The sequence below is a fragment of the Stigmatopora nigra genome, chromosome 14, assembly GCF_051989575.1.
Source record: "Stigmatopora nigra isolate UIUO_SnigA chromosome 14, RoL_Snig_1.1, whole genome shotgun sequence".
NCBI lineage: Eukaryota > Metazoa > Chordata > Actinopteri > Syngnathiformes > Syngnathidae > Stigmatopora > Stigmatopora nigra.
Window position 1 is genome coordinate 7,416,938 of NC_135521.1, and position 25,363 is coordinate 7,442,300.

At 39.0% G+C, this 25,363-nt stretch overlaps 3 protein-coding genes and 2 long non-coding RNA genes across 11 annotated transcripts in view; 1 reads left to right on the forward strand and 4 right to left on the reverse strand.

Annotated features, from left to right (window-relative positions):
* Window positions 1-194: 194 nt before the first annotated feature.
* Window positions 195-10,810, reverse strand: gpm6aa (glycoprotein M6Aa). The gene is made up of 7 exons (XM_077732975.1): window positions 10,568-10,810; window positions 5,021-5,213; window positions 4,560-4,716; window positions 3,831-3,984; window positions 3,623-3,699; window positions 3,429-3,494; window positions 195-2,289 (listed from the first exon to the last, which is right to left on the reverse strand). Exons 1-7 carry the CDS (start codon window positions 10,602-10,604, stop codon window positions 2,137-2,139), a joined length of 837 nt encoding a protein of 278 aa, XP_077589101.1. The 5' UTR covers window positions 10,605-10,810; the 3' UTR covers window positions 195-2,136.
* A 2,143-nt stretch (window positions 10,811-12,953) lies between these two features.
* The window catches only part of spata4 (spermatogenesis associated 4), a 49,439-nt gene continuing 37,029 nt past the window's right edge, over window positions 12,954-25,363 (reverse strand). Inside the window, exons 2-7 of one of the 4 annotated variants that reach the window (XM_077732294.1) lie at window positions 16,425-16,517; window positions 15,033-15,162; window positions 14,740-14,858; window positions 14,328-14,551; window positions 14,195-14,263; window positions 12,954-13,380 (exon numbers count right to left, since the gene is read on the reverse strand). In XM_077732294.1, coding sequence (XP_077588420.1) covers window positions 13,286-13,380; window positions 14,195-14,263; window positions 14,328-14,551; window positions 14,740-14,858; window positions 15,033-15,162; window positions 16,425-16,501 — 714 coding nt within the window. In that variant the 5' untranslated portion in view covers window positions 16,502-16,517 and the 3' untranslated portion in view covers window positions 12,954-13,285. Of the gene's footprint in view, window positions 13,381-14,194; window positions 14,264-14,327; window positions 14,552-14,739; window positions 14,859-15,032; window positions 15,163-16,424; window positions 16,686-25,363 lie in introns of those variants that run through there. The other 3 variants (XM_077732295.1, XM_077732293.1, XM_077732296.1) reach the window with 3 other exon arrangements.
* Window positions 17,072-19,948, reverse strand: asb5a (ankyrin repeat and SOCS box containing 5a). Its single transcript, XM_077732291.1, has 7 exons — window positions 19,723-19,948; window positions 18,979-19,058; window positions 18,686-18,793; window positions 18,464-18,614; window positions 17,953-18,087; window positions 17,361-17,552; window positions 17,072-17,297 (listed from the first exon to the last, which is right to left on the reverse strand). Exons 1-7 carry the CDS (start codon window positions 19,922-19,924, stop codon window positions 17,170-17,172), a joined length of 996 nt encoding a protein of 331 aa, XP_077588417.1. The 5' UTR covers window positions 19,925-19,948; the 3' UTR covers window positions 17,072-17,169.
* Window positions 21,205-22,928, forward strand: LOC144207451 (uncharacterized). Of its 4 annotated transcripts, none has more exons than XR_013328663.1 (6): window positions 21,205-21,485; window positions 22,061-22,117; window positions 22,224-22,320; window positions 22,406-22,494; window positions 22,556-22,632; window positions 22,719-22,928. It is a non-coding gene; the product is annotated as an uncharacterized LOC144207451 (long non-coding RNA). The 4 variants fall into 4 exon arrangements; XR_013328665.1 differs by having other exon boundaries at window positions 21,211-21,283; XR_013328664.1 differs by having other exon boundaries at window positions 21,232-21,274; window positions 21,348-22,117.
* On the reverse strand, window positions 23,309-25,082 carry LOC144207625 (uncharacterized). Its single transcript, XR_013328736.1, has 5 exons — window positions 24,934-25,082; window positions 24,635-24,731; window positions 23,761-23,868; window positions 23,504-23,548; window positions 23,309-23,431 (listed from the first exon to the last, which is right to left on the reverse strand). It is a non-coding gene; the product is annotated as an uncharacterized LOC144207625 (long non-coding RNA).

The window sequence follows — 25,363 nt, forward strand, 5'->3', positions numbered from 1 at the left end:
TATGGTTTAAAGTGCTAATTTGGGAATAATATCATTTGAACTCAGGTATCCCAGACAGCGTTGCAATTTTGATTTTTTTTTTGCTGATCTAATTATTTCTTTATTAAGCACAACTTTATTCTAAATATACATTGTTCCTTACAGTATTGATGGGATTTAATGTTGCAAATGTTGTTAAAAATCACAAGGACAAGTACACAATTGAATTAATTTTATTTACGCAAGCAATTTGATCAAACAGGTCAAGTAAGCCACTTCAAGCTGTTGGCACATGGAAGTATACAAAACAAATCCAACTATTTTTTCCCTTTTAAACCGTCTCCCAAGCATCGGTCGGTAAAGTACAAAAAGACAAATACAAGGAGTAAGTCAAGAAAAGGGATAATTACAAAGTTAACAATGTCGATACAAGTATCAGGCTTTAGGACAGAACTCATCACAAACTAAACAACTACATTTCTATCAGTAGCATGAAGCATCATTAAATGGAAGGTTTTAGTACGACACATTGAAACAAAAGGGCTGGTCCAGCAAGACAGGCAATATGTTTCAAAATGTATTTAATAAAAAAAAAAAAAGGGGGTGGGGGAGTTAGGGGGTGATTAAATTATCATTTTTTGGAATCAACCTTTACTATATTAACGCATGTCCATGCCACAAATAACATTTAAAGTCACAGTCATTACAACATTACAATTGTTCAACCCCGAGCACAGAAAATTGTCGTATAGGCATTGAAACACTGACAATATATAAATATATGCTGTTTTTTCCACAAGCCAATCAGCTGTCAGGCTTCTTCTTCGATAATCATCATTTATTGTTCTTTAAGGAAACATGTTATGAAAAATCAACTTCATTTTTGTTCACACTTCAAGTATCAAATTTCATAATGTTTCCTTTAAGTGGAACGAAAAGCTTTTTTCCATCCAAAACTCAATTGCTATGTTTGACAACACATTGGAATGTTTTGATTTATGAATATATTTACAGTGCAGAGTCTGCAGAAAAAAAATACTTGATTTATTATTAGTCATATTCATAACATTGGTTTATGACAGCATGTGCTTCAGTGACAATAGATCATTCACAGTTGAGAGATACGTATAGAATTCCTTTCTCACAAATTTAGTCCCCAAAAAATAATTTTCCCGTTCAACAGGCTTGTCACACCTCCCAAATCTATCTTTTATTTTTTTTTTTTTTAGATTTGGTTTCATTGTTGTGCCACTTTCCCCCCTCCATGTATCTTAAAATATAAATTTTTCTACTGTATTGTGATTAGTGGTTTTAATCCTGGGCATACATTTCACTGTATGCTTTTTTTCATAATACATCAGTTGTTCATATACAGTACATTGATATCACACATGAGATAAAAACCTCTTTGAAAGCCCCTGTTGACCTTCTCGTGAAAAAAAAAAAAGTTTCACCATAAACCTTAAGATATCATCTTAAACCTCCTGTTATATTTTGAGTCAAATTGACTCAGACTGATGGTTGAAAAAACAAAGTTCATCTTAAAATACATTTTACTAGCCAGATTTTAGCTATATTTCAATTTAAGTTTTAACTTATTAACATTTTCAGGTGTTTAAAAAAGTGTTTTCTGTGAATAGTTGTTTTTCTAATCCATTGACGGCGCAAAACGTCCAATTCATGGAGTCTGTGAGGGGAAAATTAAATTAATTCCACTCCATGTCTGAACATCTTGTGTCATTAATGGCAGCCAATGAGTTAAATGAGTGCCCCTTAAGGGTAAAAAAAAATACCATGTGTCACATCCATAACCATGGAGGTTAAACAGGAGGTCAAAATCAAATAATTGAGGCTTATCAAAATAATCAAGTCACAAGCAAAAGCGTAAAAATCAAAACAAGAAAAAAATGGCGGTATTCATGGTTCTACAACTATACTATAACTGGTATTCGGCACCAAACAATTGGTCACATATTTGAACAACTGCCATAATGATGATAAACAGCTTTCACGAGAGAGGTAATGGGGCTTCATTTGTTTTCTGAAAAGCTGTTTGGAAGTGGGGCGGTAGCCTGCCCAAACCACATTGTTATGTGACATACCTGTGATATATCAGGAGTGGCGAGGAATTGCCACCTCCCGCCTCCAATCTGCTTTTTATGTATAAGCGTTGAGTCGTTCCTTGGAGCGAGTGGAATGGATGTCATGAAGCTCCTGCTCCTCCTTGGACTTGATGTCTTCATATTTTTGCATCCTGCACGCATCCTTTACGTAGGCCCAATTGGCTGAAAGCACCATCAAGTAGTGGATCTGAGGTCAAAAAAAAGACAGAGTATTTGCGATTTCAGGTGAACAAAAGCAAAATTTCTTCATCTGTGCAAGAAGAAGTCGGGCAGATATGGATAATCAATTACAAACAGTTTCTAGAAAATTATCTTCAGTATTTTCTTACTGTGGTGTGGATATGATATCATGATACAATCAAATATGAAGAAACAAGCATGTTTATTTAGTTCATTTAGCACTATTATGTTTTTACAAAAGATATGGCTACTTGTAGACACATAGAAAGTAGGGAAGCTCTTGAGGAAATAAAACCCTGAGGTCAGTTTTGAATTAAATAAGCCATCTCATTCTACGGCCATCCAGCAAGGGGCAGCATGCTGCCGGCTGTATTCTTGGAGCTTGTTTCCATAGCAACTCCGCACTGAATGAATGTACTGAAGTGCAGTGAAGGTTTTTTTAGTTGGCTTTCTATTCGCATTTTCCCACATTTGCTCAAATCATTTGTTTGGTAACTTAGCAAACTGCATTCGCATGTTCCTTATAAGGTTTGCCTCAAAATGTCTTAAATCTACTGTACATAGTAAGTTAAATGGATATTTAGACATCACTTTATCTTTTGGAAAAGGCCTTGCTTGTAATGTGTTTACCAACATTTTCTTTATAAAATGCTTGCCACCAAATTCAACGGCTTGCACATTTGTGATCATCACGTCATCTTTATTCTGGCTGTTTCCATGACGACACCATGAGATGCAAGGCCCCGTTCAAAAAGGTGGGAGCGGTGGAGGGGTACAGGGAGGCAGACAAACGGTGGCGTATCACTGCGCCAAATGCCTTCACATGAATTAACTCTTGGCCTCTTCCCCCAAACTACCCACCAGACACAAAATAGAGCTATGATCCTGGTTACATTGAATTTATCTACAGTATACACGATGTGTAATATACATATAATTTAACAATATATTATTTTAATATTAAATGACTGCATCTCACACTAAAATGCAAGGCAATTGCATTTAGGTGGTGATGGTTTCAACCAACCCTGCTTGCAGCATTAGTTTAAGACTCCTGCTAACAAGTAACAAATGAGGACAAGTCATATTAAAAAGGGACACATTTTTAGGTAACTGTGCATCCATAGTGTTAAACTGGTGTCTCACCATTGCAATGACGGCAGCTCCTGCACCGGCAAGGGCACAGATGAACAGGTGGAATGTCATGTCCAACTGTGAGAAAAAAAAGCACACAAACATATTTTTGAGCATCACATATTTTTGGCTTTAGTTCAGAGCTGAGGTACAAAAATGTGAATGGAGGGTTAATATTGTACCATATCATTTTTTTATATGCTCACCTCATTGGACTCGCACATCTTGTAGAACTTCTCAGATCCGGCACACACTGACTTTGCTTCATTGATTGCCACGACACCTGCAATGTCAAATTGTGTAATTGTACTTCAGATGGGTACCAAAATATTCAATGCCAGGTTGACCAAGACAGATAATGAACTGTGAGAATCACAGCACTAATTCCTTTTGCAGGTGATTGGTCATCCCTACCATATTGGCGTGGGTCCAGGCATAGTGAGGTGCCCTCCAGGACGGTGGCGTTTTGGCAGATGGTCCAGATGTTGAAGTAGATAAAGACGGGTATGGAGGTAAATGCTGTCACACCCAGCCAGGCCAGCATGAAGATGTAAGTCAGCATGATGAACTGAAATAACACCATGTATTTTATGTATAGTAGCTTTTAGGCGCAAATTTCAGATTAGCCAATGAGCACCAGTCTTGATAGCGTCCTCCGGCCTCCGCCTCCCCCACCACTGCAAATCGACAAACTCATTTCACGGCTGACATATAATCTTGTTTTGGACGGTTTCTCTGTATGACAATTTTCATTAACATCACGTCCGGGTAATTGAATGATTTGGCCTACAATGTGATTACAAAGCCTTAAAGTGTTTAATACCAATGAGGCATTATTTGTTCATTTTTGTGGATTCAACTGATTCAACTTTTATTCAATAAGGGTCAGCATTAGCACCGATCTGCATGATTTCTATTAAAAGGCTGTGCTGTCAGCCAAATAGATGAGATGAATTTAGCTCCACTCTTTTTCTGTCTAAAATTGGATCAATTATGCGTCTTTATTCATGCTTTTGATTATCATTAGGCAATGAACTCGTCTTATTCAATGATTCTTTTCAAACAAAGCATTTTGATTTGTATTTATCTCATGTACAGTATTATTCATTTGGACTACTTTTCAGGTTATAGGCTCTGACCTACCCAAGCGCTCACACAGCGTCCACAGGTGGTGATCTTAAAGTCTCCATATAGGTCTTTAATGGCTCCGCTGGTGAAGAATCCCTCAACCATCAGCAAGATGCCATAGACGAAAAAGGCTGAGGCCACGCCATATATCACATACTTGATGATGTCAATCCTTAAAAATAATCACACCACAGGAAAAAAAACATACTGAAAATGTGTCCTTCACAAAGGCCTGAGAATTCAAATGGATTAAACAGGTAAGTATTGCTTCAGTGACCACCACCAAGTAAATCACAGATGCTTTCATATAGATCAAATTATTTTTTTAAACGACTTGAGAAATGAGTCGTGACTTAATTTTAATGTGAATTCATTCATTTTGCTTGGAACGCCGCTACTACCAACATGGCCATCCTGAATCTCTTTTAGTGGGGGCAATGAAAGGTGTTTTGGTAGAGTTACTTTATTGTACCCACATGGTGAAGACATCCAACGCGTCCACGGGACTGCGAACCACCTCGAAGTAGTTCTGCAGGATAGTGACGGTTCCCGAAAGAGCCTCGTGGCCACAGCCGCAGAACAGAGCCACTCCAGCGTACAGCAAAATTGTAGCTATGAGCGATGGGTAGGGGATTCCTCCAAGGCATTTGATGCAGCATTCCATGCAACCTAAATAAAGTCATAAAAAAGGACAAGGATTAGTCAACGAAGACTAAGAGACTACAGTTGACTCTTAAAGTAATACATGGTTTTGCCATTTACAGTCTCCCTAATTAAAAGCTCAGTCAGTGAGCACCCATGCACAACAGACAAAATCCATCAAGTGGATGGAGAAAGTAGGTCACAGTTTATTTTCTGGCTAATATACTACTACTGACAAGTGCATTCCCCTACTGCCACACTAGGAAAAATGTCACCAAAAAAAAAAAAGAATTAAGATAAAACTAAGTCATGAGTGGTGTTCAGCAATGCTTTTCTCCAATTATTAATCTGCCCTCTTGTAGTAAAAGTCTGCTAATAGTTTTGTCTGCTGTGAGCCCACCATTATAACAGTGTTTCTTTTTACAAAGTTGTCTTTGTCCTCATCTCACTCTCACTCTTTTTTTCTCAACCCGTTGGTCTAAATTCGACTGTGAGTATGAGGAGAATATCAAGTAGCCCCTTTTGGCCCAGCTCCAGGTTTGCCCAGATTATCTGGATAGAGCGCTTCCATTGATACATTTTTAAAAAATGATTTATTTATGGGATGCATTATTTTTAGAACACTCACTTTTCTCAAGGAAAAGGTTTCTGAAGCGGGAGGGTGCTAGCGAATGAACATCCGTCCAATGAATTGGACGTCCATTGTCGTCAATAGCAGGCAATGAGTTCACCAGTTTCTGGCCAAACCGTGATAGCATATATTTACATTGTCAGCATGCAGTAATTTAATATTTTAAAGGAAAAAAAGGTGGGATCAATACAGTATCGGCATTGGCCAATACCATGCAGACAGCGTCACTAAAGATAATCAACAATGAAGGCTTGGTGAACTGGACTCGAGAATGAAGACAATGCATCTCATGTCAAAATAAGGCATGCTGGCAGTAAAACCGTGGTGTTGAAATGACAAAGAGGGTTAATGCCATGTGAGATCAGCATTTCAGGTGCAGCAAAACTGTCACTGCTAGGATTTAATGCCCAAAACCGACCAATAAATGACCCTGAAGTATGAAGCACAGCAAACCTAATAAGACTTTATGTCACCCTGTCCTGAGTTCATGACCTCACTGAGGTTTATAACGCTTCTGGTTGCACTCTGGTATTGTCAAAAATCGATGGCTCGAGTATGGCGTCTTCTTGTCGACAATCTCCTGCTGCTGTGGTGAAAAGAAATGTGGGAGCGAAAGAATTGCTCCTAGATGCGGAATCTTTAATCTTTCAGAGAAGCGCTGAGCGCAGTTCTCTGTAATATTATTGATGCTGAGTTACCTGCAGGAGCAACTGAGATAGAGGAATGTCTCGAGGGGCTGTTTTCAGCACTCGCCTGTCCATTTTTGACTGAACGATTCTTTTTGAAACTCCGTGAGAAGATAAAGGAAATGTGTGAGTTGCTTTTTTCATAAGAAAAAGTCAACATTCTAAAAGGCCTTTAACAATTTATTATCATGAAAGCCAATAAGGAAGGGAGGAAAGAACTACGGGAAGGAGGGTGAAGAACAAGATCATTAAAAACCCTAAAAAAAAAATGTAATTGTATCCAAATTGTATCACTAATAATACGAATGTAGTACCAAGCAAAGTGGAACTTTTTTGACATAACATTGCACCTAAAACAGCACAACAGTCCCGTCCGTCAAACAGACGGCTTTGCGCTAATACAGTGAGAGGATGACCCCCTCCTAAGACCCCTCCCACCTCCCACTTCTCCTCCATCTGTCAGTGTCATGTCCGACAGGCAAAAGGGACACACACAGACAACACACACACACATGCTTATCCAGTCTGTGGTATTAAGAGTGTTAAGGTTATCCTCAGTTAAAGCTGCAAGCTAAATTGTGTACCTCGAAGGAAACAGGAGGCCATTGAGGTTAATTAACCATCAACCTAATGTAGATTTGTCAGTCTTTTGTCCATTTGCACATTTCAATCTTTCATTCATTTATTTATGGCAAAAAAAAGTAAGTATTTACATCTGATTGATTTATTTTTGTCTTGCCAAGCATTTTAGACATGGTCTGTTTTTATTGTATTTTTGCAACAACCTGTTGATTCCTTTATCAAAAGGTTCAAGTGATTCTTGGTGAGTGGATAACGATTATACCCATTGGGATCCGAAATATTGCACGTAATATATCACCATACCGACATATTGTAACACACCCACTCATGGTTGCTAAGCAAAGTGACTAATAAACATATCATATTTTAGATGATTCATTGACTTGCCTTACTCCAATACAGACAAACTAGAAAGAAGTGGGGCGTCTTCCCTGTGCTTTCTTATCTTTAACGTGCGTCCCCCTCCCCCTGAGGCGAGCGTGTTTTTCAGAAACCACCTCGTCTTTCTCTTCCTCCTTGCATGTTTAATCAGCCACTATGGTTGCCATGACGACGGGAGCGCCAAATCTGCGCCGGGCCTTGAGAGCCGTGACCCACTTAGTATACGTCAACAAATTCAGTGGGACAATAAAGTGAGTGAGACGCATTAGCCGCATAACACGGCCCCCCTCGGGGCGTAAAAGCAGCGCAAAGCCGTGGTCGCTTTTGCTTTTTTTTTTGTTTCTCTTCTCTCGTCTTCCTTTGAGCGATGGAAGAATTTCTTTGTGATGACTGAAGAGTTTACTTTTTAATGTTTCACATGTTCAACCCATGATTTAAGGGTAAAGGATAAATGGGAACTGTAGAGTTCAATTCGGTGCATGACAATCAATGGGAGTGAATGATGTTTAATTGAATGTGACCCCATGGAGCCTTTTCAGGGCGTGGCATCACCCCTTTGCCATTGAAAAGCCATTTAATGTGATAAGGGTGATCGATAAGACCACAGATTTTGTGCTTCATGTTGAAATTGTTGCTGGTGAGCAAATGTTTTATTGTTGGGGGTCCTCTGTATCACATTCTGATGCTGGCCTGGTTGTGCTTTGCATGACAGAGATCAGGGGTGTGGCGGTAGGCGGGCTTTCCTGCAACGCACCTGCATCCAATCTCAGAGAAGAACAGTGATCCAATATGGCTGACTCAAACTTACCATACTATAGTTACCATTGCCAATCTCAATCCCTTTTGCTGCATGTTATTGAATTAGATAATATTTGCATACAAAGTGAAACTTAGGGTTGATTTTTTTCTCTTTTCAAAATGTTTATCACGGTTTTCCCTATGAAGCAGGCTACAATCGAAAGAGATAAAAAAAAACTTAGATGGGAGTGTTTCTGAAGAGTGCAACTAAACTGAAGAGAAGGTAATGTCACTTTTTGTGACAACCTGCTTTTTATATTATCTTGAAACTAATCAAGTTCCTGCATGAACAATAACAAAGCACCCTTTCCAGTAATAGCACAGAGAAATTTCACAGGAACAATTGGTGGAACTCCCTTAACAGCAGCTCGGCTATTATTTTTAAAGTGTTAAAACAATATGAGGGCTCAGATTTTTGTATTGATTTCCATGAACAGCACTCATCATGATGAAATTTGCCTGTTAACTTTAAAATCCAATCATAACCAGGTTGTTTAATTAATATCAAATAAGAATTGTACTGAAAAATAGTACTTTAGTTGTTTTACACCCTCCCAATATCTTTTCTCAATCTAATTTGTTTTTAGTTTGTATTCTCATTGATCATTACTTCATTATAATGACATACGTATATACATTATTTTTAGGATCTTTCAAATTTGGTGGCGTTCTGTGAGCATGACGAATAACATGTAATTAAATATGAATGATGAAACAGAAGGGCAAATGAAGTCTTGCTGAGAAGATTCTTGGCTTGGCAGAAAATAACAGGTGTTCAATTCCCACATTTTCCACTTGGCTGAATAATGATCGGCATCACCTCAAACGAATTCTCATACTATCTGCTGCTTAATTTCACATTTTCTCTGTCATGAATCTAAAGCAGTTTGTCGTGTGCTTGTGTCAACTTGCGCCTGTGCGCGTTCTAGTACAAAGTAGCAACACATTTGTTTGGCAGCTAAGTGGGCAGAATGTTCCCTGCTTTTCTTGTGACTCATCAACTCAGATTTGTTGCTTTGAATTACTAAAATGTCCGCATTTGTTCCCTCATTAACTCATTATTTTCTTTGTGAGTTCACAATTGTGCTGTTTTAGTTAGTTAGTTTGTTGGTTTATTTATTACCTATCTTCTTAGTAAAGCAGACAGTTCTAATGTGGGCAAGGAACACTACTGAAAAATCTCGATATGTGTCATTTTTTATAGAAAAAAAAGTAGAGATATCTTGCCACCTAAAAAGGAATGTACATGACAGCTTGCATGGATGCTTCTTTTGCTCTGGTGAGCATTTATTATCCAGGCAAAGACTTTTCTGAATAACACACTTAAGAAACGTGATGACCAAAAGCCAAGTAGTCCTGTTTCAATGTATGAGAAAATTCAGAAGCTCGCCACTAAATGGTGGTTGTGTAGGACTTTTTAGTTCTAGATTGTTCTAAATATAGTCTTCCTCTTTTCAGCCCATAATAAGCAAAAAAAGTTTACAATTTATCCTTGCCTAGTTGTCTCAGATACCTTCATCCAATTGAATAATGTCAATGGCAAACTATGAATTAAACAATATCTGGCTGGACCATGATAGCAATTATTTTACATTCGAGCAAGTATGCAGTAGTTAAGTGTTAAAAGAAAAATAAATGTATGTATATATTTTTTCCAAAACGTGCCATCGGTAGAGTATCAGCATCAGCAATACTGAAGTTATGGTTTGAGAAAAAAAATGTATAAGTGCAACAATAGTAGTTACTATTACACTTTCTAAAACAAAAATTAAAATACTAAGTGAGAACACTAATACAAAATACTTAAGGAGAACACTTGCTATGTGCTGCTGTAGCCCACTGCTCACACCTAGACACTCACAGGCTGGCCAACCCAATGGGCATCACTTAGCCACACCCCTCAACAGAAATCTCTAAAACATTAATACTACAGTACATGCACTAAAAGACTTATTTCACATAGTATGTTTACACGTCAATATACAGTGGTGTTGTTCTTTAATCAAATCAAGGTACCACATTGTAATACATGGAAAACCATTGGTCGCTGTCTGATGGATTCTAGTGTGGGGCTCATGCACGGAAGCAAACAAAGGCAGTCTGGAGGCTCCCAATGAACCCACCCCCACACCCCCAGTTCACACCCCTACGTCGACCCAAACACAACACGCGCAGAGGTACACACTCCATTCGACTGCTCTCATTCAATGGACAAAAGAAGTGCGTAATCACAGCTGCTCCCCTACTGAGTATACTTATGAAAAAGTCTCCATATTTATTCCAAATATTGAGACACCACTCACCCTTTTGGGTTTGCCCCTCGCCCATGTCTTCTTCCATTGTGTTTCTTTTGTGTTAAAGCAATAAATATGAAGCCTTTCTGCCTGTCGGCGTCTGCGGGTCGTTTACGTCAAGCGGTATAGTCCAGAAAATGAGAATACTATCAGCTCTCTGTCAAGCATCCGTCTTTGTGGTGCTGTCCATTGCACACTGCTAAAACAAGTGCTGAAAAGCCCTCCTTGGTCCCAAGTGGAGGAGGAGGGAGATGGAGGGTGGGTGAACAGGAAAGGGGGGGTTCAAAGCGTGGTCTCGAAAGCGCATGTGTGGTGGGGGGAGGGGGAGAGAGTAAAACAAGAGTTGGTGAAATACACGATGGGAACACTGTGACGAGTGTCTAGACTCTCCAAACATGGGTCTCGACTCTAGACCCATGTTGAGAGAAAGGAAACCCCTCCTCTTCCTAAGACCCCCAGATTGTTTTCGTCGAACCCCGCAACCGACAATACTTGCTACGCTGCATTAATGCCGCAGGCCCCTTTTGGAAGAGGGTGGGTTTGAGGGGGAACATCGGATTTCCAAATCGGATTCTGCCTAATCGTATTAGTTGGACACATTTTATTGTACACATTACTGTGAACATGTCCATAAGACGTCTTCCCAGAATTTCCAGTCCCAATTCTTTGAAAGATGGCATTTGAGGTCTAATTCAATTAGATATTTCCTCTCAGCTCGTTATTATTTGGGGTTTTATTTAATACGTGTAGGATTCTATAAGATTGATTACTGTCAGTCCTACCATTTCAATTGTCAAATGACATCAATGGCAGCCATTGAGTTAAAATGGTGAAATAAAAAATCTGGTAGCGTAGTGAGATAGTGGGTACCACATCTGCTTTGCAGTTCTCAGGCTCTTGAATGTTTGGCATTTCAGCGTAAAGTAACGTATGCTTTCCCTGAGTCGCCTACTCTATTTTTCCACCAATACTGTTTCAGATATCGCCAAGTCCAATAAAAGCAGACTGGTGAAGATGTTAGTTAAATAGAAATATCACATAAATAAATTGGAAGTATTTCACAACCTAAATAACTTAAGTGCAATGTTTATTTTTTATTTATTTTAGCCCAATGTGCTAATGCCATTCAGGAATAATTGTCATCACTAATTTATTTGCAAAAGTGATGCTAAATGAATATTTTAATAGTCAATGTCACACACTGTATGCTGAATAAATCTTTTATTGGGAACCTCTCAAGAATATTTTAAATGATGATACAACCCTTTTTGGTTATTAAAGTATTCAAAATTATTTTATAAATAATTTTATGAATCATTAATTACCCCAGTATGATAAGCACATCAGACAAAGGCCAATGAGTTAAAGTAAAGTATTATTAAAAGATTGTGTTCACAAGGCCTACCATATGACTGAAAAGTGTAAAAATACGAGTAAAATATCAAAAATTGTAGTCATATATTAAACATCAATCAATAATAATGTAGAATTCACATGCACCAATCATATGAAATACCTAAATTGTCCAGAAATATTTCTATAGCCTAGGATAATACAGCTTTGGTAATCAATGAATTTTTGTGTAGTGGGAGTGGGATGAGGGTGATCCTTATTTTTATACCCATTCTCTGTGTTTGTGTGTGTGTGTGGTAAGAAAAACTCGGCAGATGGTGAAACACTTTCTTCGGGCATTTCAGGCATCGTCTGGCTGTTCCATTTTACTGGGAACCACCCACTTAGCGCTTTTTAGTGCGTCAACACGCTAGAGTAAAATCTTACCAAACGGGTGTGTGGCGTAGGCCTCAATCAGCTCAAAGTAAGCTTATTACCGGACCGGTGTGGGTTTTGCTACGTCGTCACCACGGCAACTGAGCCCGGGCTAGCGGCAATGTATTTCAGTGTTGAAAGAAATAGAGGAGCGGTTGCGGATCCTCAGTGATGGTCGCTAATAGACTGGAGGCTTTATGCTGCCATGGAAACAAGATGAGATGACAGGTTTAGGGATGTCAGTTCATGCTACTGTCAGCAAATGAAATCATTTTAAAATGGATGTGAAGTGTTTTTATAAAAGACATTATTTATGCATCCCAGGATGCTATTTTTTACAGGTTTTATTCAGGCTTGCAAACAATTTATGTTGCAAATGCCTAAAAAGGGCATTGTTCATGCTACTTTAGTTGGTCCTTTTGCATCTCTTCTGCAGTCATTGAGTTCTTCATTATATCTATTCCTGATATGAAATACTACTACAAAATGCAGTAATATTCACGGGGTGCCAGCTGAGGCCACATTCCATAATGGTAGGCAGGGTTTATCTATTTGATTTTCAAGTCATTTAAGAAACACCATTTTTAACTGGTAAATAAAAGGAAAAATAAGTGGAGTTAACAACCTGTGAATTGGGTGGATGTTGTTTTATTTACAGGCTGATGCGATTGACTTCAATCATCTCTGGCGGTGCTGCCATCTTGCGGTTCTCTTAAACCGAATCTTATGACGTAATGTCTACAAGTTACGATGCAGGTTATTTGAGGTTATTTCTGCTTTTTCAGTAAACAACAATCTATTTTAGATCTTTAAGGGATCAGTTTTAGGAAATGTGACTTGTCAAAAAATACATGACTAAAAAATAAAATCATAGATCCTTGGGTGTTTTGAAAAAAAAACAATGTCAGATATTTCATGTCCTAGAGAGATCTGGCAAATGTTTCGAACATGGTGTCTGTTTTAGCAGCTTTGCGGAAGTCTTCTGGCAGGCTGGTTCACTTTGATGGTCTTATACGAGACATTGGCACCACTCAGTGGTGACTTGAAGCACAAAACTGGTAAAACAGGAAAAGTACACGTTAGGGCTGGGTTCACAAAGAAGCAGGTAGAGTCACACCTCTACTTACGAATGCCTATATGTACGACATGTTCAGGTTACAATTTTTTTTTGTTTTTTTTTTTGCAAATGATTGACTCAAGATACGAAAACGATACAAGTTAAGAAATCCCCAAAAAGTAAATGCTGTGGCACACACACACACACACACACACACACACACACACACACACACACACACACACACACACACACACACACACACACACACACACACACACACACACACACACACACACACACACACACACACACATTACACACACACACACACACACACACACACACACACACACACAAACACACACAAACACACACAAACACACAAGCACACGTACACACAGGGCACATGAAAAAGTCTAAAATGTTGGGTTTACTTGGTAGTTGTGTGAGGACCATGGAACAATAAACAACAACAACAAAAAACATTTTAATTATTTACAAAATAAAAGTTTCACCTAATGTTCCATCCATCCATTTTCAACACCTACCCTTGCTGACCTTGGGAAAACGGGCGGACTACACCCGAAACTGGTCTCCAGTCAGTCAAAGTGCACACAGAAACAGACAACCACTCGCACTCCTAACCACACCACCACTGAGTGGGAATCGATCTCACGCTGACTGCACAGAAGTCAGCCGCATGGACCAATACACCATCAGCTACTGCCACCTAAAATGCGTTGGTGTACAGTAAATTCTCTCCACCTTTTTACATTTCGGTTACAGCACAGTACAAAAAGTAGCCTTACCAGATGAGTGCTTTTCATTTGGACTCCAATTATTCCTGGTCATCTGATTGATTAATTTATTTGAACGCTCTGTTGACAAAGAACACGTTCTATCAGAGTGAATTTCGGTCAACAAAGAGAGGGTTGGACTCACCACGTTCAGCCGCTGCCTTCTCTGCAATCTTGTCCTGCAGGTGATTGGAGATGATGTCCTCGGCCCTCCTCCCGTTGGCGATGAGGTCTGGCACAGCCATGACCTCTGTCTTTCTCAGGTTGCTCTTTATGGCTGAACTGGCTGTGGAGCGAGCGGCGGGGGGGAGGAGCTGCTGGTACTTCTGGTCAGAGAAGTCCAATTCAAGGTTTTGAGTTGTTCGAGGCCTGAGGGAATGAATTTGACGATTAAATTGTCAGTCATCCATGACCTGCTGGAATTGTAAGCATTTACAAGTATATAGTTGTTGCCAGGATCTTTGGATGAGAACTTACTCTCAATTGAGCTCCATAAAATAGGTGAAACGATTGCATGGGATACAAAACCTCATCAAAGATACTGCTTAAAGTGTTACCTGTGTTTGGTCAGGATACTATACACCTGCTGCACCAGCAACTCGGCCGCTCCTGGTTTACAGTGGATGGTCCCGTAGACCAGTTTCTCGGTCAGGTGCAGATGCAGCCTCTGCACTGTCTGTCAGCACAAAAACAGATGCTGATTGGTCCATTTGAAAAGAGACAGATGTGCGGGACCTTAATGGCATTTAAAGGACCTGAGCCAACGGGGAAGAGAATTCAACATTTAAATGAAAAATAACAGGTTAAATAATGACTGGAAGCACCTTAATATTGTTTTTCTTTCTCTTACCCGACGTATCTTGTTCCAGTTGTCCTGTTTGACAGAAAATGACGCTCCCTTGTTGTAGGCATGCAATTGAAAATCCCTGGGATAATAATGACAAAATATCTCGGCCACATGGTAGCCACTGGAAAAATCTCTGGGCAGCAGAATAAAAAAGAAAAAAATGGGTTTCACCTTGAAAAGTACGCAAATAGGGCAATTAAATACTTTGTACATATAATTGCCGTGAGGAGGAAAGTCAACTAATGTCCCCACTGATGCGGTTTACAAAAGTACCCCAATCTGTGTTTTGATGGGTAGTTTGTTTGTTTGCTTTTTGCCTCTTGTGTCCCTCCAGACTTCCCTTCCTCTTGTAACCAGCTGCATGTATTTTGTTATCAAACCTGCGTGTTTGTTAGACATTGTCAGATCGTCTGTTTTGTTTACTCCATGCCATGTTACCATTCCATGTTCCTCGTTTCCACCCCTATGTCTTCTGTCAGGTTTGTTTTTGTGATTCCATTTCTAAGTCCTTGTTATTTTTGTAAGATTCCTGCCCTTAGTAATGTTTTATTAGAACACTCCACGTCTTTGTCAAAGTGATTGCTTCCCTGCATTTGGGTCCAATTACCAACCACGTTCCATGCTTGATGTCGCACCCAAGATGTGAGTAGAATCTGATTATATGATTATATGTGTATTTATTATACTTCTGTGAATTAAAAGTCTGTTGCTAATGTATTTGTATTAGTTTTGCTCATTTTAATTTCATTAATTTACTTTCAATAACTTTGTAAAGTGTATACATTTCTTTAAAATCGTTTAAAACTATCACTGAACGTATTTAACCTTTAAAATTAGAATATGTCTTAAAATAATGTTATAATAATCTTTTAAAAATAATTTCAATCAATTACTAAGGGAAAATAACTATTTTGATGAGGGGGTCATGTACACAATACTCGAGTACAAACTAAATCTGGTACATATTATTTTTGCAATGTTAACATGTATTTTCATGTTTATATCTAAATTGTAGAGTGGCCCGGCGGGTGAGTGGTTAGATCGCCGGCCTCACATTGGCGGACGTGGGTTTGAATCCAGGTCGGTCCACTTGTGTGGAGTTTGCATGATGCAGGTTGTGGGCATGCTTGGGTTTTCCCCGGGTACTCCGGTTTCCTCCCACATTCAAAAGACCTGTATGGTAGGCTGATTGGTCACTCTAAACTGCCCCTAAGTATGAGTGTGAGTGTGGATGATTGTTTGTCTCCTTGTGCCCTGCGATTGGCTGGCAACCAATTCAGGGCGTCCCCCCGCCTCTGGCCCGAAGTCAGCTGGGATAGGCTCCAGCACCCCCCGCGAACATAATAAGGATAAAGCGGTTCAGAAAATAAGATTCGACTGATTTTTTTTGTTTACCTCCGTACGTTCCCTGGCTGGACAGTCAACTCGAGACTCTGCAGCCATCTTGTGACGTCCCTGGGCAGACCCGTCATGTTATTATTACTATTTTTTGCCAGCTCTCTTTGCAACTTCCACCGCACAAACTAAAATAACCCTTTTCTTATTTGCTACGTGACGTCGTCATCGGTCCTTTGTCATAGGGGAGCTGCTTTGCCTAATTCTAAAGCAAGCCAGCGTCACGCATCAAGTCAACGTTGAGTTGTGTGTTTCCATGGCAACCCCTCTTTCTCTCTTTCGGGGGTGTTAAGAATGTCCTCGGCGATATTTGCTTCCTCCATGTGGTCAATTGTGGTACTTTTATATGGAATCTCATCTCATCTCATTTGTTGACCCGCTTTATCCTCATTCGGGTCGCAGGGGGTGCTGGAGCCAATCCCAGCTAAAAACACCACACAGGTGGACATACCTGGATTTGAACCCAGAACTGCAGAGCTGTGAGACCAATGCACAAACCACACAACTGCCAGGCCGCCTGGATACATTATTTTATTCAGTTTTTAATATTCTACAATAAAAAAATAAACTATACAATGTAAAATAACGTATTTCAATATGAATTTTCAAAAAATATATATATATATTTTTGAAGGATAACCATTAAACACAATAGATTTGTTGCTAGCTCACTCCAAAACATGCATGACTTGGGGTGTTTCTTTTGGATGAAAACCATCAAGTCACTTTTGCCGTTTGTGCATTGTTACTGGTACTGCAGGAAATTTCGGATAGGGCCAGGCAGGGGAAGATGGCAAAGAAGGTGAAGTCGATCCCGGCCGATACAATTCCTGATGCACTGACGACACAGCAGACTCAGCAGGCGTGGCGAGGCTGCAAACACATAGAACACAAACATAAGGAAAAGTGCTCCATGAATAAACAAGACAACTTTACCTTCATAGAGGAGTAGGAAGCCTTCTGTCAAACTGCTGGCTGGGGCCACGTCCACAGGCCGGCGACAGTCGCCATCCCGCGCGTTGATGTCAGCGCCAAAGTACAAAAGCAGCTTCACCACTGGCATGCAGTCTTTCTCGGCTGCCACATGCAAAGGAGAGTCCAGGGATTTGCCTTTTTGGACGTTAGCGCCTGAAATGGAAACTCAATTTAAGCCTAAAAGACTGGTCTTAAATGTCTACATTCTTAGTTCAACTGTCTGGAATGGTACTACAAAGCTATTTCAAATGTGCCATTATGTAAAAAAAAAAACCCAAAAAGAGTACACATATACTAGTGTAGCACTGATGCTATTTTTTCATCTGTGTAGTATCGTCCAATCCATTGCCTTTGACAGTAATAAACGTCCATTGCATTTGATTCCATAAACGAATGAGCTTTCAAAAAGGTATATTCGGTTCTGAAGAGGGAAGATGATGTGAATAGCTGGAAGCTTTTCCAAAAGAAAATGGTAAAAAAGTCATGGACAAAACAAGAATACTTGAGGGAAAATTGCAAAATGATGAATGTCAACAGATGGGTCTGAACAAACCTTCCCTCAGGAGCTTCCTGGCACACTCCAGCTCCTTGTAGATGCAGGCAGTGTAGAGTGGGGTCCCCAAATGAGGAATGTCCATGTCCACATCGACACCCCATGCCAACAGAACCTCTACACAAATGCAGTGTCCTTGACAGAACAATTCAAACACTTTAACGGAATTCATAAACTTTCAAAAACGTACTGCACATATCTTTAACATTACAGACACTTGCCTGTGGAAAACAGAAAATATTTTCTTGGCGATACAAAATAATGTATCTAGAATATATGTGGCTTTTATGCATGCATAGTTATCTATATTTTTCATTTTCATTTTGACCCCTTAAACACGCATTTCTGATTATCCTCACTAATGTTGTAGGGGGTGCTGGAGCCTATCCCAGCTAACTTGGATCAGTAGGTGGGTTACATCCTGAATTGGTTGGTAGCTAATTATTAAAGGGCATGAATATTCATTTTAAACAATATGCACATTTTCTGAAATTTTAGGACATAAGTTGACCTTTGCTAGCCGCCTCGTGGATGGGCGAAAGTCTGGTCACAAAACTGCGAGCCGTGGCACCGTTTTCCAGCAGAACTTCGGTGCAAGCCGCGCTGCCCACGGTGCAGGCGTTCAACAGCGGCGTGGCACCGTCTACCGTTGAGGCGTTGACCTGTAAACACCTCTGGTAATGTTAGCTTCGGAAAAGCGTCTGACCTCGCCACTTTTTCTTAAGTCACCGACGTCAGCGCCGGCGTCGATGAGGGCTCTTGCGCAAGAGGCGTGGTCCCCGAGACAGGCCTCGTGGAGAGGGGTCACTTGGTCGATGGTCACACTGTTCACATTGTGACCCTGGAACCGTAAAAAAATGACCTTTGACCCTTTGTAGGTTTGTTTGTCTTAAATTATTAATCATAATTGTGCTTTTTGTATATGTAGATTTTGTCCACTGTAGACCTCAATGCCAATTGATAGCCTTCACCTATGTGAGGTGTTTTTCTGATGTAAGAATTCTTTAAACAAAACTGTCCCCTCACTTGCACGATGAGGGTCCTGAGTGCACGTAGGCGACCCTGACTGGCGGCATCGTGGAGTGGCGACCGGTCCGTCCAGGAACCTACGGGCAGAAAACATTCACCTATTTTCAAATATTTGTTGAAAGTGCAGCATTTTTTTTAGTTTCAACATTTTTTTCTTGATAAAAAATATTCATCTAACATTCTCAAAGCTCTTAACAAATTTTGATTTGATGTCAACACAGAGACGGACGGGGGGCTTGATTGGAATGAATGGGAATAGAAAGTAGGCCAGTGCCTGCCTGCGTGCATTTCTGCATGTGTTGGTGTGTGTTCTATTAATATACCAGATAAAAGGAGTAGCCAGCTTTGCAGTGACTTGCTGCAGGAATAATTAACCCCTTGATGTGCTGAAAAGAAGATTTAACACTTGCTTGGTGCCCATAGTTGGCTGGGATAGGCTCCAGCACCCCCCATGACTCTCATGAGGATAAACGGTGCGGTACAGGAACGAATGGATATTAAAAACATCCAATGATACCGATGTTAGAAGTCCAATCCATTTGGTCTGGGAGTGGAGAATGGCTATTTGTTTATTTAATCCAAATGAATTGGACGTCTGGCTCTGTCAATGGAAGACAATGAGTTGAATGTAACTGCAGGCATCACTTAGGGTTCACTGACTATAAAGTATACTAAAATAGAACAGGGGTAATGATGATAATTGCTGCATTTTCAATACTACACGTCAGTTTACGGACTCACTGCGTTGCTGGGCCTCGTCGTAAAATTCGGCAGATATTCTGGCCGCCTCCTTGCGATTGCCCCGGACGATGTAAAAGTAAGTCAGGAGGTTGAGGGAGATCTTGACAAAAAGCTTGAAGCAGAACAGTGCCAATATGCTCAGGTAGACATTAGACAGGTGGGCCGCGAAGGCCTTGTTGTCACCCGCCGCCGTGTCGGACATTTCCTCGGCTTCTGGGAGGGTGAACACGGGACACCCTGTCAGAAAGAAAGGGAGGGGTTGTAGAATGGAAAAAAAAAATTCCCAGCAGCTGTTGCCTGCAGGGACTTTCTGCAACAACGATGACTTTATTGTGGAGTGTTAGTATTTACAATGCATGTGAAAATGCAATTCATACTTGAAACTTGCTATGATAAATACGCAACTAAAACAAGTTTTAATTAGAATTTACGTATGGAATATGGGGCAATGCAGCATGATGTGCAGAACTTTCCAGAAAGCCAGAAATTTATGTTTCAAATGTTGATAGAAGACTGAATGCCATTCATTGCCATTTACTAATCTGTGCTGATGCCTGATTACATGTATAGTAAGACTTTTAAATGACGTATAGTGAGGTTTCTTTTTATATTAATGTCAACTCCATTTCATGTGGGCCAGACCATTTTAGATCTAATATCTAGATTTTTTTTGGATTAAAATAATTGGATCAAAAGCCCTATAAAGTATTTTTTTACTGGATCTAAAGCAATGTTTAGTTGAGCTTTTTGTCTTAGTATTGGACAATGTCTTTTAATCATGTTTTTTTATTTGAAATGGAAACAAAAGCTTTTTGAACTAAAAACACAAAGGGAAAAATGTATTGAAAAATTGCAATGATTGATTTTAAAAAGGGGAGAATCAAGAAATGTAATGTACATCCATCATCATTAGAATTGGATCCCAAAATATAAACTCATGATTTACTTTCTCTGGCCGCACATAATAATGCGGCGGGCCAGATTTGGCCCCCGGGCCGGTACTTTGACACAGGTGCTGTATAGTAAGGTTTTTTTTTTTTTTTTTTTTTTTAAATGGCCATGTATAGTAAGGCTTTTTTAAAATGGCCTTGTATAGTAATTATTTTTTGGTAATGGCCATGTATAGTAAAACTTAAAAAAGACAATAAATATTATTTTAAATGACCATGTATAGTAAAACTTAAAAAAAGACCATACATATTATTTTAAATGACCATGTATAGTAAAAGTATTTAAAAATGACCAGGTTATTGTAAGGCTTTTTTTTAAAATTACCATGTACATTATAAGTCTTTTTTAATAACCATTAAGGCTTCTATTTCTTTAAATCTACGTCATCTTCAAAACATAGATATTATGTTTAGAGGACAAACCATCTCTTGGAACGCGGTGAGTAAGCCACCATCTTTTCCCCATTCAATATGGCGGAACAATATGGGCGTGGTTGCGCCTATTGACGACGCACGTGCGTAAATTACGCACTTCCGCAGCTCCGCGTCCTTTGGAGCAGCCATTTCCATGCAGCCGGTCGAGCGGCTAGCACGCAAACGAGGTAAGCTAGGTAAGCCCGAAACCGATTTATTGCATTAACTGCAGTTTTAACACGCTACCGTGAGATTTTTTAGGAATCAATGGAGTGAAAAACGCCACCAAATCTGTCAGTTTAATGCCAGATTGATGACAACCTCGACATCTCATGTGCAGCGTGTCACTAGCCATCTTAGCATTAGCGTCTCGCAGACGCTTTCCATTTGACTTTTAAGGTATTTTGTCCGATTTCTCTCCATTGTTGAGTCGTGGGGAAAGACGTTCCATTTAATCAAACAAAGGCGGGATATCGACGGACAGTTTGCCAGGTGAAGGCTCACTTAAAAATGACACCCAGGGGTCCAACTTAGTTCCTGGTGTCTTGTATGTAATGCTAGTTATGTAATGCTAACTCCACGCCCTTTTCCAATTTGTAATTCTGTGTTTCTTTTCAAATCATTCATACATTCTAACGATTCTAACGTCAGTCTGTTTATTTAATCACTTTTTTCGGAAAGAGGAAATTAGCATGGAGCACTCACTAACTTATTTTCATTTTGTATCATGATCATTTATTGGAAGATTTCTCTATCCTGTAATAATTGTTTGCCAACTCCCAAATAGCTTAGTTAAATATTACACTATTCCTGTGTGCACCCAGAACCATGCACACCCTTTAGGTATCAAGAGATGAAACTGGGCCGACTCAAAGTAAAACTAGTTTAAAAAAACTAAACCTATTTGTTGAATCGGCAGTCTCAGTATATGATAACTTTTGCTTTTTTTTTTTTTTTTGCCGGTCCATGTCCAGACTGCCCACTTGAAGATGATGCATTGTCTCTGAACTCTGATGGCAGTCTTCTGAGAGGTTAATTTATTGTAGAATATCCAAGTCAAAACATTCAGATCTCATTATTTTATTGACTAAAATTGCAATTTACTAACCCCGCTTTTATTTTATATGCATGCACCAGGTCCACGCCCATACTCTGGGGGACCAGGTTATCTCCCCAGACTGCCCACATGAAGATGATGCATTGTCTCTGAACTCTGATGGCAGTCTACTGAGAGGTTAATTTATTGTAGAATATTTAAGTCAAAACATTCCAATTATTTTATTGACTAACCCCCGTCTTATTTTATTTGCACGCACCAGGACCAGACCTTGGAGGATCAAGTGATTTTCCCGGGTTGCCCACTTGAAGATGATGCATCATTCCTCAACTATGCTGGCAGTATTCTGAGGTCAATTTATTGTAGAATCTCTAAATCCAAACATTCCAATCTTGCATTATTTTATATGCAGGTCCAGACTCTGGAGGACCAAGTGATCTTCCCAGGCTGCTCACTTGATGTTACATCGTCTCTGAACTCTTCTGACAGGTAAATTTATTGTAAAATGTCTAATTTGACTTTATTTATTTTTTTTACTCAAGTTGCAATTTACTAATCCCCCTCTTATTTTTTAGATCAAGTCCAATCCCAAGGTGAGGAGGATTTCATCTTTTTTCTTCATCCAGTCATTTTAATAAAAGAGATTTGTGTGTCATTTAACTTTGTCAAAACACTTGGAGAAAAAAGACCCCAAGACCCTTAATGGTCTTTTTTTTCCTTTTTTTTTGGTGTTTATATTCCAAGTATTTTTTAATGTTTTTTCAAAATAAAAAATTTACTAAGTATTTCTGGTTGATTTTTTTTATAAGTGTTTTTAAGGAAAAAAATGACTAAGTGTTTTACGACCTTTTTTTGAAAAAAATATTCTAAGTATTTTGTAAAAAAAGAATTTTTAAAAATTCATTTTTCAAAGTGATGAATAAAAAATGACTAAGTGTTTAATGAGCTTTTTTGAAAAAAAATGATTTGAAAAAATGTGAATTTTTAAAAATTCTAAGTGATGAATCTAAAAAAAAAAATGACTAAGTGTTTAGGGCAGAATTTTTAAAAATAATGTAAAGTGTTTTTTGTCTACAGATGAAGGAGACCATCTAAGCCAAAAAAGTTTCAATGTGTAACTAAGTGTGCAAATGTTTTCTTGTAATAAAAAAATGTCAAAATACAATTGTACATTTGAAGGACTTTATTTTTCCACAAATGAGGATTGAGATAAAATCCCATTTTCCTTTCAAAGATGAGGGAGATGCTTCCATCCAGTGATAAGCTCTTCTTGGGACTAGATGAAATCCTGGAAGAAAAAAAAAGTTAGGCACAATAGACTAAGTCCAACAGTAAAAAAAAAAATTAAATTAAGTCTTACCAATATTAAAAGAAATAGATCTATTTTCCTCAGTCTTTCACCACACTGCAAAAGATAGCAACATTATAGACATGCCAGGAACTCAAGAGCCCCTATCCAGTTCATTTTCCATGTCCTCCAACACACACAAATCAAATGACCAAACTTTTGAGGATTTGATCATTTGATTCAGATGTGTTGGGTGATATGGAAAAGATACTGGATAGACTTCCCCCGAGGAGCAGAATTGAAGACCCCTGCTCAAAAATGATGAGTACCTGAGGGGATGTTGGTGTCAAAGATTGTGCTGTCTTCCAATGTCCCCCTTATAGCAGCAGCTAACTGTCACCTTTTCTTTAGCATCGATTGGGTTAACTTGGGTGGACCTTTAAAAGAAGCAAGATACAAAAGGAGTAGGTTTAGTAGACATTACATGAAAATAATAAAATGACAGATTCCACCGTCTTCGTGGCTTTAAACCTTTGCAAAACAGGCGCATCATCATGTAAATGGTTATTTAACCGTTCCGATGCACAAGTGACCCACATTCATTTCCTGTGTTAGTTCCCCCTGAATGAGTTTTTCAGTCAATCATTTCAAAACAATTTTCTTTTTCCCCAAAAGGGAATTGCTACCATTTTTCTCTTTAAATATATTGTACGATGTTAAAACTAGAGTCAAAATGACCCCTGCACTATTGTTGAATGTCACATGGTTTTTGCCAAAACCACATTTAAAACTAAAAATTAATAGCTACTTTAATCTTCCTTTAAGAAAGGAAAGGGAAAAGGTATCTATTCTATAAGTGTACTGTTTATTCAATACACTTGTGGGGGTGTGTGAATTACCCACACACTTGCTATTAAAAATAATTTCATTTAAAATTTGAATAGATCACATTACAAAACAAGCTAAATGAGCAATGCCTAAAAAGTATCTATTCTATAAGTGTACTGTTTATTCATCGCACTTGTGTGGGTGTGTGAATTACCCACACACATTCTTGCTATTAAAAATAATTTCATTCAAAATTAGAATAGATCGCAATGAAAAACAAGCTAAATGAGCACTGCCTTGACTACTGAACGCTGACATTTAATTATTACACTGATAGAGAAACTAGAAAATACGTATTTAAAAAAAATGACTCACTTTGCTGACAGATTGTAATGGCGTCGACGAGCTGCTCCTTTTTGGTCGTTTTAGCCACATTCTTGATGTTTCCCAGCAGTCTCTGCTCGTTGAGGAACTGAAACACACAATAGGACGATTTCTTTTTAAACATAAAGATCATTTGATTCAGATGGGAAACGCAATGTAGCCACATGGTTTGCAAACATTTGTCAGTTTGCATCCGGGTGGGGCTACATGACGCGAACAAAGCACGATCCCGTCAAAACGCAGCCTTAAAATGAGAATCGAGGGTTCGAAATTCTCAAAAGACAACGTACCGAATGCGGTGCATTGTCCCGTCAGCACATGATCAGCTCTTTCTTCGGTAAACCGTCACTTTTGAGCAGCTTTGCAGTCCACTGGCATACCTCCATTTTGAAGGTTGGAGGCGGGCATTTGAACTCTGACCTTGATCATGCGTATTAGAAATAGACACGAAAATAGAGATTGTTTTCATAACAACGTGCAGTAGTAAATTGTTATTCACCAAACACCCAATTTTGTTTAATATTAATTGTTTTAAAATGATTTACGTATCGAGTAAAATTGGAGACAGGAAGTTAATAGCAGGAAGAAAAAAAGAGGGCGCCCTCCAGTGGATCAATTCTTTTTTTAAATTTTTTTTTTTTTTTAAAAGACTAAACAGTATTCATGGTCATATTCAAAGAAAAAAAGCCTTACTATAAATATGGTCTTTTTTAAAAAAAA

Coding starts and splice junctions, on each gene's coding strand:
- gpm6aa (XM_077732975.1), bottom strand. CDS start 10,604: ATGGAAGAAGACATGGGCGAGGGGCAAACCCAAAAGG. Junction 3,985..4,559: donor GACGCTGTGTGAGCGCTTGG/GTAGGTCAGAGC, acceptor GTGTTATTTCAG/TTCATCATGCTGACTTACAT. Junction 3,700..3,830: donor CCTGGACCCACGCCAATATG/GTAGGGATGACC, acceptor TTGACATTGCAG/GTGTCGTGGCAATCAATGAA.
- asb5a (XM_077732291.1), bottom strand. CDS start 19,924: ATGTCCGACACGGCGGCGGGTGACAACAAGGCCTTCGCGGCCCACCTG. Junction 18,615..18,685: donor TCATCGACGCCGGCGCTGAC/GTCGGTGACTTA, acceptor AGGTGTTTACAG/GTCAACGCCTCAACGGTAGA. Junction 17,553..17,952: donor CAGGAAGCTCCTGAGGGAAG/GTTTGTTCAGAC, acceptor TTTCCATTTCAG/GCGCTAACGTCCAAAAAGGC.